Source organism: Ascaphus truei, unplaced genomic scaffold, assembly GCF_040206685.1.
Source record: "Ascaphus truei isolate aAscTru1 unplaced genomic scaffold, aAscTru1.hap1 HAP1_SCAFFOLD_737, whole genome shotgun sequence".
In the NCBI taxonomy this organism is placed as follows: domain Eukaryota; kingdom Metazoa; phylum Chordata; class Amphibia; order Anura; family Ascaphidae; genus Ascaphus; species Ascaphus truei.
The window spans coordinates 110001-124284 of record NW_027457072.1 but is presented as its reverse complement, the minus strand read 5'-3'; the positions used below and the strand labels follow the sequence as shown (position 1 = coordinate 124284).

Sequence of the window (14284 nt, the reverse complement as noted above, 5' to 3'; positions counted from 1 at the left end):
TTGCAGCATCTGTACGGGGATCAGCGCCATGTTTTATGTAAGTGGACATTTTCAGTGGGTTTTCCAAACAAACCTCTACCTCCGATAACTCAGCGACACAGCGTGGCTGCACTGCTCAGTGGCTGCTCCCACCCCCCTCCCCCTGGCTTCTCCGTGTCGCAATCCAGCTGTTTTCAGTAAATCCGTTTGGAAAATGGCCACAGAGAATACATGATTCCCCCCCCCACCCCCCCACGCAACAGCTTCCCTGACCCCCGTCCCTGCGAGAGGGGCCGCGTAATGTGTCCCGCAAAAAAATAATCATACAGTTTTGTAAAGAATTGAACAACCTAATTATCTTCCTTAGATAAATGTAGTTGTGCATGGAGCAAAGATTTCGCCGCTTTTGTGTCTTTGGAAATGAAGCACCAATCCCAACTCTTTTAAGGGCTCTGAATGGGTCAGTGAAACGTTTCCTCTACCCTTATCCCACCCACTCAAATAGCCGGTGAAGGTTAAGGAGGAGGAGAGGGAGGGTGGGGCTTTGCCTGTGCAAACTCTTGTTAAAGATCCAGTGACATCACACCAAAGAGGGCATCAAGCCCAAGACTCCGTTTACCATGTTTATAAACCAGGGGGGGCGGGGGGGAGGCAACTCCAGTGCTCAAGGGCCACCAACGAGTCAGGTTTTCTGGATATCCCTGCTTCAGCATAGGTGGCTCGAAGACTGAGCCACCTGTGCTGATGCAGAGGCTGATTGACATACCTATGCTGAAGCAGGGGCTGGCTGAGCAACCTGAGCTAAAGCCGGGATATCCTGAAAACCTGACCTGTTGGTGGCCCTTGAGGACTGGGTTTGGCCGCCCCTGTTATAAACTAATTTAAAAAAATTAAATAATTTAAAACTACTTGTAGGTGTCGGATTTTGGGATGCGCCAGTGCCGCGGCTCACCCAGCAAACCACGATCAAGTGACCACTGGTCAGACCGTGATCGCGGCCTCCCTTAACCCGGAAAAAGGAGGAGTCCTCTGCCATTTCCCCTGGAAAACGAGCCCTCTGCGGGTACAACGTAACCCCTGAAGTGCCTGACCCCGTGATGTAGTGGTTACATCTCGGGGACCCCCACAGTGTTACACATGGCCCTGCCAGCGCTTCAGTTTGGTCCTATGAGGGACTCCGCCCACCCCCCCCCCCCCAAACGGCCGCCATTTTTTATACCCGCTCCAACCAATTGCTGACTCTCCCAACCACATTTCTTTTTGGATTAGACATAGTCATACAGAAAAATATATATTTTTAAAAGGATTAAAAAAAATGACCTCCCCCCACCCCCCCTCCCATAGAATAGTTTTCCTGCTTCAGCCCTAAAAATGGCTGCCAGAGGGGTCTGCAACATCTGCTCCAAGTCACAGTCCCTGACAGAAGCCGCATGTTCCTGCGACGCAGTGGGTGGCAGAGTAAGGGTTAATGTGAGTCTCCCAGTTTCTTTATACAGTTCTAGCCACAACATCTGGATAGCGGAAGCTGTGGGGGTGAGGGGGGGGGGGGGGTTTAGGGTGGTGAGTCAACACAAGAAGTGTGGTAAACATCTGGTTCTCATTTGGCAAGAGAGTCACCGAGTTCTTCTACAACAAGGTCTTCCAAAGACACTCCCGACACATCTGTCCCCTTCCCTTAACCCTTGGGGCCGAGGTGGGCAACCCTGTCACCAATCGCCACCAGTGGCGAATAGGCCATGAACATGTGGCGAATTTGCGTTTGCCAGCTCCCACCGCCGAATAAACCTGTTCCTGACGGCGGGTGCTGGGTTCCGCTTTCTGAATGAGTCATTGGCACAACACTGCCACCCAATACTCCCCTCTGCCTTCGGTCGCAGTCTAGGCCCGGCCTTGCACTGTTATCTTTTTATGGGAGCTAAAATTAGTAGTGACGCCAAGTAAACGGAAAGCACGGCGTGGCGGTTCTCACTTCTCTCTCGCCGCACCTGTGGCTACATTGAAAAATAGGTTGCCCACCTCTGCCTTCGTGTGTCCCATACACCCCGGCACTCATAGCATTAAAGGTGGGCTTCCACCAAGATGTGAAGCAAGGGGTCTCCGGATTCCGAACCCTGTTCATTTCTGCTCTAGGGACCACCCCCCTCCCGGGGATCCCCCCCCTCCCGGGGATCCCCCCCCCCCCCCCCAGGGGACCCACCACCCCTGATACCTACCGCCAAAGGTGACCATTTTTCCCGGTTAGGTAAACAATATGGAGGCTTCAATCTCCCGTGGCACGTGGACCAAGAGGAACCCGGCTTTCTGTGGCCCATGTGCCGTGAGAGATGTAGGAACTAGGATATACCGACACCAACTCTGGCGATAAGGATGTCGGGCGCAGGGTGGTCCCCCAAGGAGCTGAAATGGCCGTGGCTCGACTGATTAAACATGTTAACCCTTTCCCTCACTTACTCCTCTCTTCCGATGAAGGTGTAGGATCGTATCCAGGGGCTGGGGATGGAGAGGCGTGGGGCGAGGTTTAGGGAGGGCAGGTAAGCGGAGAGGGAGCCTTCTAACAGGTAAGGGTTCCCGCACACAGCGTACTCCGTCTTACACGTGTACAGGCACTTCGAGAAGAAACACACGTTGTTGGCTGCAACAACAAAGAAAACAACACAAACACAAGTGTTAAAGTCCCCGTGTCACGGTGCCCACCTCTCACCGCGCTGTGAGGCGTCTTCTCCTTGATTGGGCAGAGTTCAGCCTCATTCAAATGGAGGGAGCTTCAATCCTCCACCGTAATGGGAAGGCGGCATGTGTGTGCACTGTCAGCAATGTATCATAGTATATAGGCATGTGTGGGTCTGCATATCGTTGTATATACTGTTGCAGTGTGTCTGTGTTTAGATTGTACATCAGTGTATCTAGTATATATCTACCTGTCTGTATCAGTGTATGTTACTGTGTGTATCTGTGGGTATATCAGTGTGTTACTGTGGGTGCATCAGTGTGTTACTGTGGGTGCATCAGTGTGTTACTGTGGGTGCATCCGTGTTACTGTGTGTGTATCAGTGTGTTAATGTGTGTGTATCTGTGCTTCTGCATGTGTATCAGTTTGTCAATTTGTATTGTTTGTTCATTTGTGTGTATTTAGTGTATGTTGTCCTGTTTGTATCAGTGTGTTAATGAGTGTGTACTCTATGTATCAGTGTGTTAATGAGTGTGTACTTTATGTATCAGTGTGTTAATGAGTGTGTACTCTATGTATCAGTGTGTCTGCATGTTTGTATCCGTTGGGTAATGTGTGTTTATTGTGTTTTTATTAGTGTAGTAATGAGTATGTACTGTATTGTTTGTGTATCAGTGCTTCTACATGTGTATTAGTGTTAATGTATGTGTGTTTAGTTGATATCTGCCTGTCTGTATTAGTGTGCTAATGAGTGTGTACTCTGTGTATCACTGTCTGCAATGTGTGTATGTGTGTGTATTGTGTATTATGTATCAGTGTGGTAATGTGTGTGTATCAGTGTGGTAATGTGTGTGTATCAGCATGGTAATATGTGTGTATATCAGTGTGGTAATGTGTGTGTATCTGTGACGGGGAGGAAAGGGTTAATACCTGATTTGCCATGCATTACTGTTGTTGTCCTGACCCCGCCATTTTTATTCCCCATATGCAGGCCATTCCCTGTCTGCGAGGGTAAAAGACAAGATGCATTGCTTGCCATACCCTCTAAACAACACATGATAGCAGATCTTAAATGTAAGGCGGGAGGTATTTTTTTGTAAGTCCAAGCAGGAATTACTTGGACATCCAGCTGTGATATGGGTGAATGAGCTTCGGTATTTTTATGACCAAGCCTCAAAGGGTTGTAATTATTTTTATGATGGAGCCTCAAAAGGCTCCCACAGATTTAGAGTCCCCCTGTCTAAAAGAGTGTCAATTATGACAAGACCCAGAGACCCATAATGTATACAAAACTGACATACTGATACACAGCAGATGTCAGGCTAGTGACCCCTCCGTTCAAAAATCAGACTTAGTGGCCGCAAGTTATGGGTGTAGCCCAGGTATGCTAAGTGGCATGGGTGTCAACCTGACCTATGCGCCCTGCCCACCGGACAGCCCTTATGACCGGTCTTATGAACTGTGGGTCACTTGGCTATTCGTGGTTTTTTTTGTTCCCATGAGGGGATTGGATCCACATGTTAAAGATAGCTTTGGGCAGTATATAAATGTGGCTTTCCATTTAGTCCCAGTGTAATTCTTGAATTTTAATCCATGATGTAAAGATGCAAGACTTTGTTCCAGTACAGCAGCAACCAGTCCAGGAGTGAAGGGGTTAACAACCACATAACCACAGGACTTTTAAAACCAAGGGTGCATTTCTTGCACTGGCAAGCAAAGGACAATTTCTTTCGTTCCAAGGACAATTTCTTTCATTTCCTTTTCCCAGTGAGTGTTGTTTTAAGTGTATTCTGCAGATGTCGTGTGTTTGTCTATTAAGGAAATAAATCACAATTTATTTTGCAACTTGTTCTGTTCAATCAAGTACCCAGAAATATAAATGTGTTGATAAAAGTTGATGTCATCGTGACAGTATCCCCATGGTAATGTGTGTGTATCAGTGTGGTAATCTGTATCAGTGTGGTAACGTGTGTGTATCAGTTTGGTAATGTGTGTGTGTCTGTATCAGTGTGGTAATGTGTGTGTGTGTGTATCAGTGTGGCAATGTGTGTGTGTATCAGTGTAGTAATCCGTATCAGTGTGGTAACGTGTGTGTATCAGTTTGGTAATGTGTGTGTGTCTGTATCAGTGTGATAATGTGTGTGTGTATCAGTGTGGCAATGTGTGTGTGTATCAGTGTGCTAATGTGTGTGTGTATCAGTGTGCTAATCATAATGTGTGTGTATCAGTGTAGTAATCTGTATCAGTGTAGTAACGTGTGTGTATCAGTGTGGTAACGTGTGTGTTACTGTGTGTATCAGTGTGTTACTGTGTGTAATCAGAGTGTTAGTAAGGCTTAATGAGAATACTATCCTGTCCGTATTTGCTGGCAGTTCTGGAAGGTCTGACTAGTACAGGTTTATAAAGGTGTCATCCTCCAAGCACCAAAATCAGGGAGATTTCAGGCTTCTGAACAACAAATATAATATTTTAATGACAAACGCCTGGCTTTACCAATGAGACGCCCGGAAGTCGGTGAATCTACTGAGTGTTGACAGGTAAGTCTCGACCAGTGAGATCTCGGAGATACAGATACAGTAAGTGGCTTTTCATAAAATGTCATCAATAGCTTGGGGGATTTGGGGGGATTTGAACAAGCTATTCACACTGTATATACCATTATCCCTGATGTATCTGTCAGCACTGAACCTTCTGTGACTTGTGTTATTGGGACTTATGCAGCTGGGTTTAATGTCTAATATCTGTGTTGTACTGTAAACCCCAGTAATCGTGGGTCCCCGAGAGAAAGAGAGGATGGAGGGAGAGGAGGGAGAAAGGAGGAGGAGAGGGAAGAGAGAGGGGTGAGAGATGGGAGGGAGGAGAGAGGAGAATGGAGGGAGAGAGAGGAAGGATAGAGAGATGAGAGAGCGGCGGGGGGAGGGGGAATAGGAGAGAGAGTGGTGAGAGATGAGAGGAAGGGGAGGGGAGAGAGGGAGGAGAGAGGAGGGAGAGAGGGGAGAGAGAATGGAGGGAGAGGAGGTAGAGAGAGAGGAGGAGGAGAGAGCAGTGAGAGATGAGATGAGAGGGGAGATAAGAGAGAAGATAGAGAGAGAGGAGGAGGAGAGGGAATAGGGGAGAGGGGAGGGAGGGTAGAAAGGAGGAGGCAGAGAGGGTAGTGAAAAGAGAGAGTATGGGGATAGAGAGAGAGAGAAGAGAGGATGGAGAGAGAAAAGGGAGGAGGTAGAGAGAGGGCAGAGGAAGAGGGGATGAGAGAGAGAGAGAGAGAGAGAGGGGGGGGGGGAGAGAGAGAACATTGCAGTATGTTTTCTGTAATGACTGTTTGCCGTTGTCAAATACAAACCTCATTTGAACAGCAAACATTCCCCATAACACTGATTTTCCCACTCAAACAGGTTCCGCTGAGCCAGCCCTGTCCAGCACGTTAAAGGCTCCGTAAATACATAAGCCGTCACACAGGAGGAATACGGTCTGTCCCCTGCATGTGACATGAGAGTAACGCCCCCGTTGGTCTAGGACATTTTATCTAATTGATAAAGGGGGAGTAATATTCCCCTATTGTAAGTACACCTGAACCTGGTAACTCAACTCCTGCAGAGCGCTGTACCTGGCGACACAAAGAATACGCCCTGCAGCTCCTCGTCGGACGTCACCTCCAAGATGTCGCTGGTTACGTTGACGAGACGCCCGGCTACCGGCGGGACGCGGCGAAAATCCAGGATCCTGCGTTACAGAAGAGGGGAGCTGCGTGACGGGAGTGAAATGTAACCAGTGCCACCAACTGGAACGGCGCCCCCGAAACTGCGTCATTTCGTGTCACTTTGCGCCAATGGGTCAAGGTGCTTTGCCTACGTGTTTTAGCTCCAGGAACCCTCAGAACCCACCCCCCCCCCGAGATATACACCTGAGAAGGTGCCGCTGGGACCGGCCCCTCGGGGAAACAAAATGGCGGATGAAATCTTTCGCGTGACGCTGCCCATTAGGAAGCCACATGCGTCATCCCTTGTGGCTTCCTATTGGCTCGCGCGGTGAGGGGGAATTTAACCGCCAGCACCTTTCCCGAATTGTATCACGGTAACCACGGGGTCCCCTCGGCTGAATGAAACCTGCTCCGGGGGTTGGACTGCAGCTTTCACGTGTTTCATACGTGTAGTGTGTTGGAGCACACCGCTTCCTCTGCTGCGTACATATTCTATAAACCTTTCTACAACGGGGTTCAAAATGGCTTTGCTCCACAGATACTTAATCTGGCTCAGCACCACTACTTTTTTAAACACCCTTTGACTACATACACACACTTTGCTGCTAGGCAGGGAATAGAGTAGGCTAGATTCGGGTGGCTGTAAGTGTGTAGAGATGCTTAGCATGATTATACAGTGCAGCACATTCGTTTTCAGGGAGTTAGTGTAGACCAGGGGGGCGGCCGGATCCTGTCCTCAAGGGCCACCAAGAGGTCAGGTTGTAAGGATATCCCTGCTTCACCAGTTGCTCAGTCAACTACTGCACTGGCTGTGCTGAAGCAGGGATATCCTTAAAACATGACCTATGTTGATGGCCCTTGAGGACTGGAGTTGGCCACTCCTTGTATAGACACAAGTAACCTACCTATTATTACCTCAGCATTACATTACAGCAGGGGTACATTACAGCTTTAGGGGTGCTAAACTCCAGTCCTCAAGCTCCCTTTCCCCCAAAAAAATTCTCACCGTTCCTGTGGCATTCTACATCATGTACTTCTTTAACCCCGCTGTGTAATGCGGCAGGCATACGCTTATAGGGGTCCCATGTTAAAATGGACCAGAAGCAACAGGCGACATGCAGCACTGTGCTCGTTGCGTGCCATTGCCCAGAATCCCTGGCTGCAGTTGCCGCATGGTATGCTAATGCTAAGAGATAATGGGGAAGGGCAGAGCTGTCTGAGTGGTGAATGTGCTCACACGGGGGGGGGGGGGGGGGAGGGGGTATTTTTATTTGCTGTAGATCACAAAGGAAAGGTTAATATAATAATGTTTTCCCCGGAAGGCCGTGCTTAAAGCTGCTCCTGGGGGGGAATGTACATTTCCACTTTCTTTGTAGGCTCAAACGGATTTATTTCACAAATCCTTCTTATTATTAGGGCATAAATAATAATTCTGTCATTCTACAACACGGGCCTTTATTCTACAAACTGGGCTTCCCCGGAGCTCCCCAACCCAAAGTCCCATTGACATCAATAAGGCTTTAGTGGTGCCGCGCTGGATCGGCACTATCCCAGTTTATAGAATAAGAGCCATAGGGGCCCATTCAGTGACTCAGACAGTTTTGAGCACGTGTGTAGCGAGTTTGCATGTGTGGCTATGCAGAAAGCTTCGATAACACGCCAAACGCTCCAGAAAACGGCTTCTTCCCGATTGGTAGCGCTCGCAACCTGGAACCGAAATCGAGCTATTCAGGTAGCTCAGAGACGCACATCGCGGCTGCAGCTCGCACGTTCTGATCTCGCCACCTCGAGGGTGACGAGACGTGACTCTGCTTTTCCTACCTCACGGTTTTTGACTTGCGATAACTCTTTCTGTATACCGTGATAACTAGTGTCAGATTTCTCGTTAGGCCCGGGCCTAAGGCGGCAAAATTTGGGGGTTGCAAAAAATTTCCGCCCCCATATAATTTTGCCGCACTGTCAGGCCTCTCGGACCTAATGGCAAGCTACTTGCCTGTGTCGGCCGCCTCCTTACTGCCGCGCTCCGGCTACTTTGGAATTCCGGCGTCAAATGATGCTGCGGACGCCCACACCGTGACGTCGCATGGCGTCTCGTTGCCACGGCGTTGCGACGTCATGACGTCGCATTTCCATGGCAAAGCGCCGCTGTACGACGTCACGTTGGTGACGTCATTTGACGCCGGGATTCCAACGGAGCAGGAGGGCGGAACCAAGGAGGCGGCAGACACTCTGCAAGTGCCATGGGGCGACAAATTTGGAAATCCGCCGCTGGTGATAACACAAATGTCAGACCGATTGGTAGGGTCAAACCATTCGATATGGCAGTGATTGTATCAAAGCTACCTTAATAGGCCCCATAGCCTTAAAAATGTTGTTTTTGGGTTATCGCAGTGGCAATAACTGTTATTAAAGCCATTTTGACCACTGCAGAAAGCCGAAGAATTAGTAGACCCCGAAGTATAAGAATAAGCAGGGAACATTGATGCTTCGAAAGTTTCTGATCCGCCCTCAGTTTCTACTACTGAGCAGCGAGTGTGTGTCCCGCGGCTATACCTGTCCAGGTGGAAGGCTGCGATTTCAGCGTTGTGTCTCTGATAATCCACGAAGTAGAAGAAGTCTTCAGGGGTCTCGTCTTCTCGTTTCTGCCTAAAAGGGAGAGAGCGGGTTAGACGTGAGTGGTAAGAGGTCCAGCGTGTGCGATAAGACCCGGGGATAAAACATGGGCACCGAGGCAAATGTTCAAGGGGCTTCAAACCGACAATGCTGTCTCAACCTTTTTATTGTTTGACAATATTTCAGAGAGTGAGAAGGGCTAGGACCAGTGGCCATGCAGTGAAGCTGGAGGGTGTTGGACTAAGTGCAAATGGGAAGAAGTACTTCTTCATTACAAAAAAGGGTGGTGCATTCATGGAATAACGTCCCAGCAGAGGTGGTTGGGGGCAAATGCAGTAAAGGAATGGAAAACTGCTTGGGATAGATAGTTGTGGGTACATGAGTCTTCATGGTCTCCAAAAGTGGGCAATGAAAGATGAGTCCAGGCAAAAGAGCCTACCGTTAATGTTTTGCTGGCTCTATGGATCTACAACCTAGACATCACTGTACTGCAGCTTTAGTCAATGATTTAGGGATATTCCTGTGTTTGTGTTAGAGACCACTCCAGCACTGAATTAGATAAGACCCCATCAAAACATTAAAGCCCACCAACTATCACAGTTGAAGTCTAATGCCCCATTCCAATTACCAATAAGAAGATCCACGATGGTTGTCCCACCAGGGAAAGGTTTATACAAGGTCTCAGAAGACAGCAACAGACCACGCGTGGGACATACCTCATGGGTTTAAACATGGCTTTCCCAAAGTTTTGGAACCTCAGGATCAGTTTCACGTGGGTGCCGCTTGGCTTCACGACTGAAAGGAGGACAAGAGGAGAAGAATGTCTCATAACAATAGCACCAAACATCACCCAGACGCTGACCCCTTCTCCCAGTGAAGGGGTTAATAGAGAGATGTGGGTGCATGAGTCTTCATGGTTTTCAAAAGTGAGCAATGCGAGATCAAGATGAGGAGTCCAGGAAAAATAGCCTTATTTTAATGGATTGCTGACTCTAGACGTCACTGTACCGCTGCTTTGGTTGATGACTTAGGAATACTCCTGTTAAAAAGGGACGAGAAGCTAAAACGCAACACCCTTTAGGGGCTATGTGTAAGAGGTGCCTGGTGCAATATAAGGGATGTGTGTATACAGCTCAACCCCGTTATAACGCGATCTGTTAAAACGCGAATCCGCTTATAACGCGATGCAAGCGTGGCTCCCAATTTTCGTATTTATGAATACTTTACAACACGATCATTGGTGTCTTAAATACTTTATTGTACAACGCATACAATTGTACATTATTTCTAACGCGACCCGCTTATCACGTGATGTGATTCTTTGGACCCCAAGCACCGCGTTATAAGGGGGTTGAGCTGTGTATATTTATGTGGGAGAACTAAGTTCTGGCCACTTTTTTAGGGAACAACAAGTAACTCTTTCCAGATTATAGAATATTTTTCAGGTTATACGCCTTTTCTACCACATTTCTATATTTAAAGCGGAATTCTTTATTGTAGTTTCAATTAATGTGTGGCATTGTAGCTTAGGGTTCCGGCACTTTTCCCTACAAAACACCATTGTATATGTGTATGTGTGTATATACATTTAAAACCAGAGACAGAACATTAAACACAGACAAAGCTCAGTTTTATCACATCCAGTGAGACTCATACACGGTACAGTGCCTAAATATATATGTATAAATATCTAATAAGTAAAATGGTCTTTTAGTTTGACATTTTTGGCCAAAATTGTTGTAAGCCCCTGAGCCAACGCCACGGCAGACCACATATCAGGGGTCCCTAACGCTAATATAAATTCTTAATAACCTGTGTAATAACAGGAAGAATGATTTATAGTAAATCTTAGTCAATCTTAAATCAATATTAGTTGCAAAGTTCTAAGTCTGACTGAAGCTTTTATTAACCTGTACATTACCAGGAAAAGCACTCTGTATTAGAGATGTCACAGCCAAACTGCAAGCAGGCAAGTTCCCCTGAGTGGAAGATGCTATGGAGTGAGCCCATAACCATTTAAATGTGGGAGGGGGTGAGCTTAAATTAGGAAGGAGGTTGCCACCCTCCAATCAGCCATGACTAGCTGGACAAGAATTGTAAAACATACTGGACACCTAATTTTTTTAAATATATATTGCCATGCTCAGTAGCACTCCTCTGTGACACTCATATGCTTATATATATATTGTGGTCATTTTGGGGGTTCAATAGGAGCTTGTTAGGTGTCCAGTATGTATATACATATACATACACACATTACATATTTTGCACCGGTGGTGCCTCAGAGAATCCTCATACATAATGTATGTCCTTAATTTGCATGTCCAGCCCTCTGAGTATCTGCAGTTTTACATGTTACAGTGTTTTGGAAACTGTAACAGACCTGGGGATTCTGCGTGAAACGTGTGGGTGCCTCTTAGGTCTTCTTTATATTCACTTTACATTGTGCACTATCAGGTTTTTGCATCTTTTTTTTTCACCCACCATAACCTGGACTGTGTGTCTGATATGTCACATGTAAGTCATGCTCTCCAAAGGACTATGGGGTAACTCATATTTGTCCAATGAAGCACCAATTTTGGCCATTAGACAAAGGCTCAGTGATTCTAAACCTACCTGGCCTTCTGCTCAGGGCATGATTGAGTAGTGAATACATTGTATTGCACGATGCCCATGAGTACTTGAGTCTGTTGCGTTATGCCATGGCTTTTCAGTTACTTCTTCTCTCTCAGAGTGGACGTCTTTGGGTCAGTAAGCCTCTTGGTCAATAACCTTCTGTCTTATGAGTCTTACAGGCCTAACGGCTGCCGATTAACAAGTATCACGGATGACCAGACTCCATTGGGTGAAGACATCAAAGAACATGATCTCGGAAGATCTATGAACCTTCTGGCCAAATATCAATGGGAATTTTAGCAGACAGCCTAGCCTTCGGGTAGAAGAAGTCTTCAAGCCCTGTGTCACCGGTTTTGTACTTACTCTGGGTGCAGTCACATTCCCCATTCAATGCCTTCTCATCTGGAGTAGAATCTATAAAGAGAAGAGAGTGCATCATTCTGTCATTCCATCGACTTGGAAGAAAAAAAATCTCCATCAACCAGGTTCTCAGGTGACATGAACTCCAACGAGTAAGGTTGGGAAATTTGGGACCAAGAAATGACACCTGAATATAACTGTCTTCACAGTGAGACAAATGATGTTAAAATAAATGAGTGTGGTTACTTTCCAATGAGTGACACTCCCTGCTAACCAGTGAGACTGCCTCCCAACAAGTACAGCTGCCGTTTAATGAGTTTTAAAAAGTGGAACTGTCGTCAGTCCGACACCTTCATTGGAAGTGAGTTCCACTTGTTGTAGAGTGATGTTGCCTTACTGGGAGTGAGACAAACTAGAAAATAAAAGAGACTGCTTTCAACTGAATGAGACTGCTTTTCAATGAGTGAGACTGCTTTCTAATAAGTGAGCCTCAGGCCAAATAGCTGAGAATATCTTCTAGTGAGTGAGACTTTATTCCTAATGATTGGGACTCGCTCCTGGGTAAGAGTGTCTTCCAATGAGTGAGACTTCCTACTAATAAATGAGACTCTCTTCCATTGAGTGAGACTTACTCCTGAGTGAGGCTTACTCCTTATGGGTGAGACTTACTCCTAATAAGTACCACTCCAAATATGCACAACTGCATTTCAGTAAGTTATACTCATCACTGACAAGTGACAATATCTGCCAGGGTAAGTGAGACCTCACAGTCCTCAGCAATGTCACAGCTCATGAACCAAGTTCCTCTTAACCACAGCTTGGCCATGTATGACCTCTACGTTCTGCCCTCGCGTCCTCTGTTAAGTATGCTTTCCGCTGGCACATTCACACTGACCCAGCTAAGTGCTGTAATTATGGCGCACTCAGCAGCATTCGACACGCCTGAGTCATTTTGTAAAGGTTCCCAGATTGATTCATGAGCTGTGTCAGGCTCGGTGGGTGCTGCGCTTCAAAAAGAAGTTTTGTTTTTAAATCGTTCCACCACATACACGCAGAGACCAGTCAGTTAGCGTGACTGCCAAGGTCTTCCTGCTCAGTATTGCAGCTTCCTTCCGTAGCTCAAAGATGACACATTATTATATTATTTGTAAGAGCCCTGGGAAAGTGATCGTGTTGCAGTCTCAAGCAATAGCTACCGTCACAAACATCTACACCAGTGTTTTCCAACTAGGGTTCCTAGGAACCCTTGGGTTCCCCGGGCATCCCTAAAGGGTTCCCTGTAATTTTCCAGTCGCTTGAAAATAGTACCAAATAGAGAAGAATTTAAAATGCATCTGATCTCAGACGCGCTATTAGAGAGGGTTGGGGTTCCTTACAATGCATCTGATCTCAGACGCGCTAATAGAGAAGGTTGGGGTTCCTTACAATGCATCTGATCTCAGACGCGCTATTAGAGAGGGTTGGGGTTCCTTACAATGCATCTGATCTCAGACACGCTATTAGCGAGGGTCGGGGTTCCTTACAATGCATCTGATCTCAGACGCGCTATTAGAGAAGGTCGGGGTTCCTTACAATGCATCTGATCTCAGACGCGCTGTTAGAGAGGGGTTGGGTTCTTTACAATGCATCTGATCTCAGGCGCGCTATTAGAGAGGGTTGGGGTTCCTTACAATGCATCTGATCTCAGACGCGATATTAGAGAGGGTCGGGGTTCCTTACAATGCATCTGATCTCAGAGGCGCTATTAGAGAGGGTCGGGGCTCTTCAGAATTTCACAATATAATTATAGGGTTCCTTAACCAAAAAAGATTACAAACACTGCTCTACACCTTCACTGCACTTCTAGCATTAAAAGGGTTAAACATCACTAATCGGGTTAAGGACGGCAATGTGCTGGGTAGAGAGTACAGTGTACATATATAGAGCACATATACAGCATATATATACTGTATATATATTATGACTGATAGATGCCACTATAGGCTCCTTCTCCGCAGTTTCCCTATACATTGCTCCTAACATGTTTGTGTCACCGTGCGCTTTTGCTGAAATCCAACAGATAGGAAGAGCGAGTTAACCTCCTCCCGGCCCAGATGCCAGCATTCTGCCTGCTATGTTCAATGACCTTCCGCATAACCCAAGGTCACAGGCTGGAGCTGCATTAACACTGCCACAGCGCTCCCTGCGAACACTACATGATGGGTCGCTAATACATAAAGTTGTCAGGCATCTGTCATTACAGATTTAGACGGTGCTGCGAGGCGGTGAGTGAATTACATCAGCTGTACCTCATGTTTTATGCAGAATATAGATTCAGTGCAGTTTGTGCAGCACATCTATAATTATGTGTG

At 46.8% G+C, this 14284-nt stretch overlaps 1 protein-coding gene across 1 annotated transcript in view; it reads right to left on the bottom strand.

Annotated features, from left to right (window-relative positions):
• Positions 1-14284, bottom strand: part of FAM20A (FAM20A golgi associated secretory pathway pseudokinase) — a 47047-nt gene that overhangs the window by 10350 nt on the left and 22413 nt on the right. Inside the window, exons 3-7 of the mRNA XM_075584758.1 lie at positions 11937-11987; positions 9674-9752; positions 8898-8990; positions 6252-6367; positions 2431-2611 (exon numbers count right to left, since the gene is read on the bottom strand). Coding sequence (XP_075440873.1) covers positions 2431-2611; positions 6252-6367; positions 8898-8990; positions 9674-9752; positions 11937-11987 — 520 coding nt within the window. The remainder of the gene's footprint in view (positions 1-2430; positions 2612-6251; positions 6368-8897; positions 8991-9673; positions 9753-11936; positions 11988-14284) is intronic.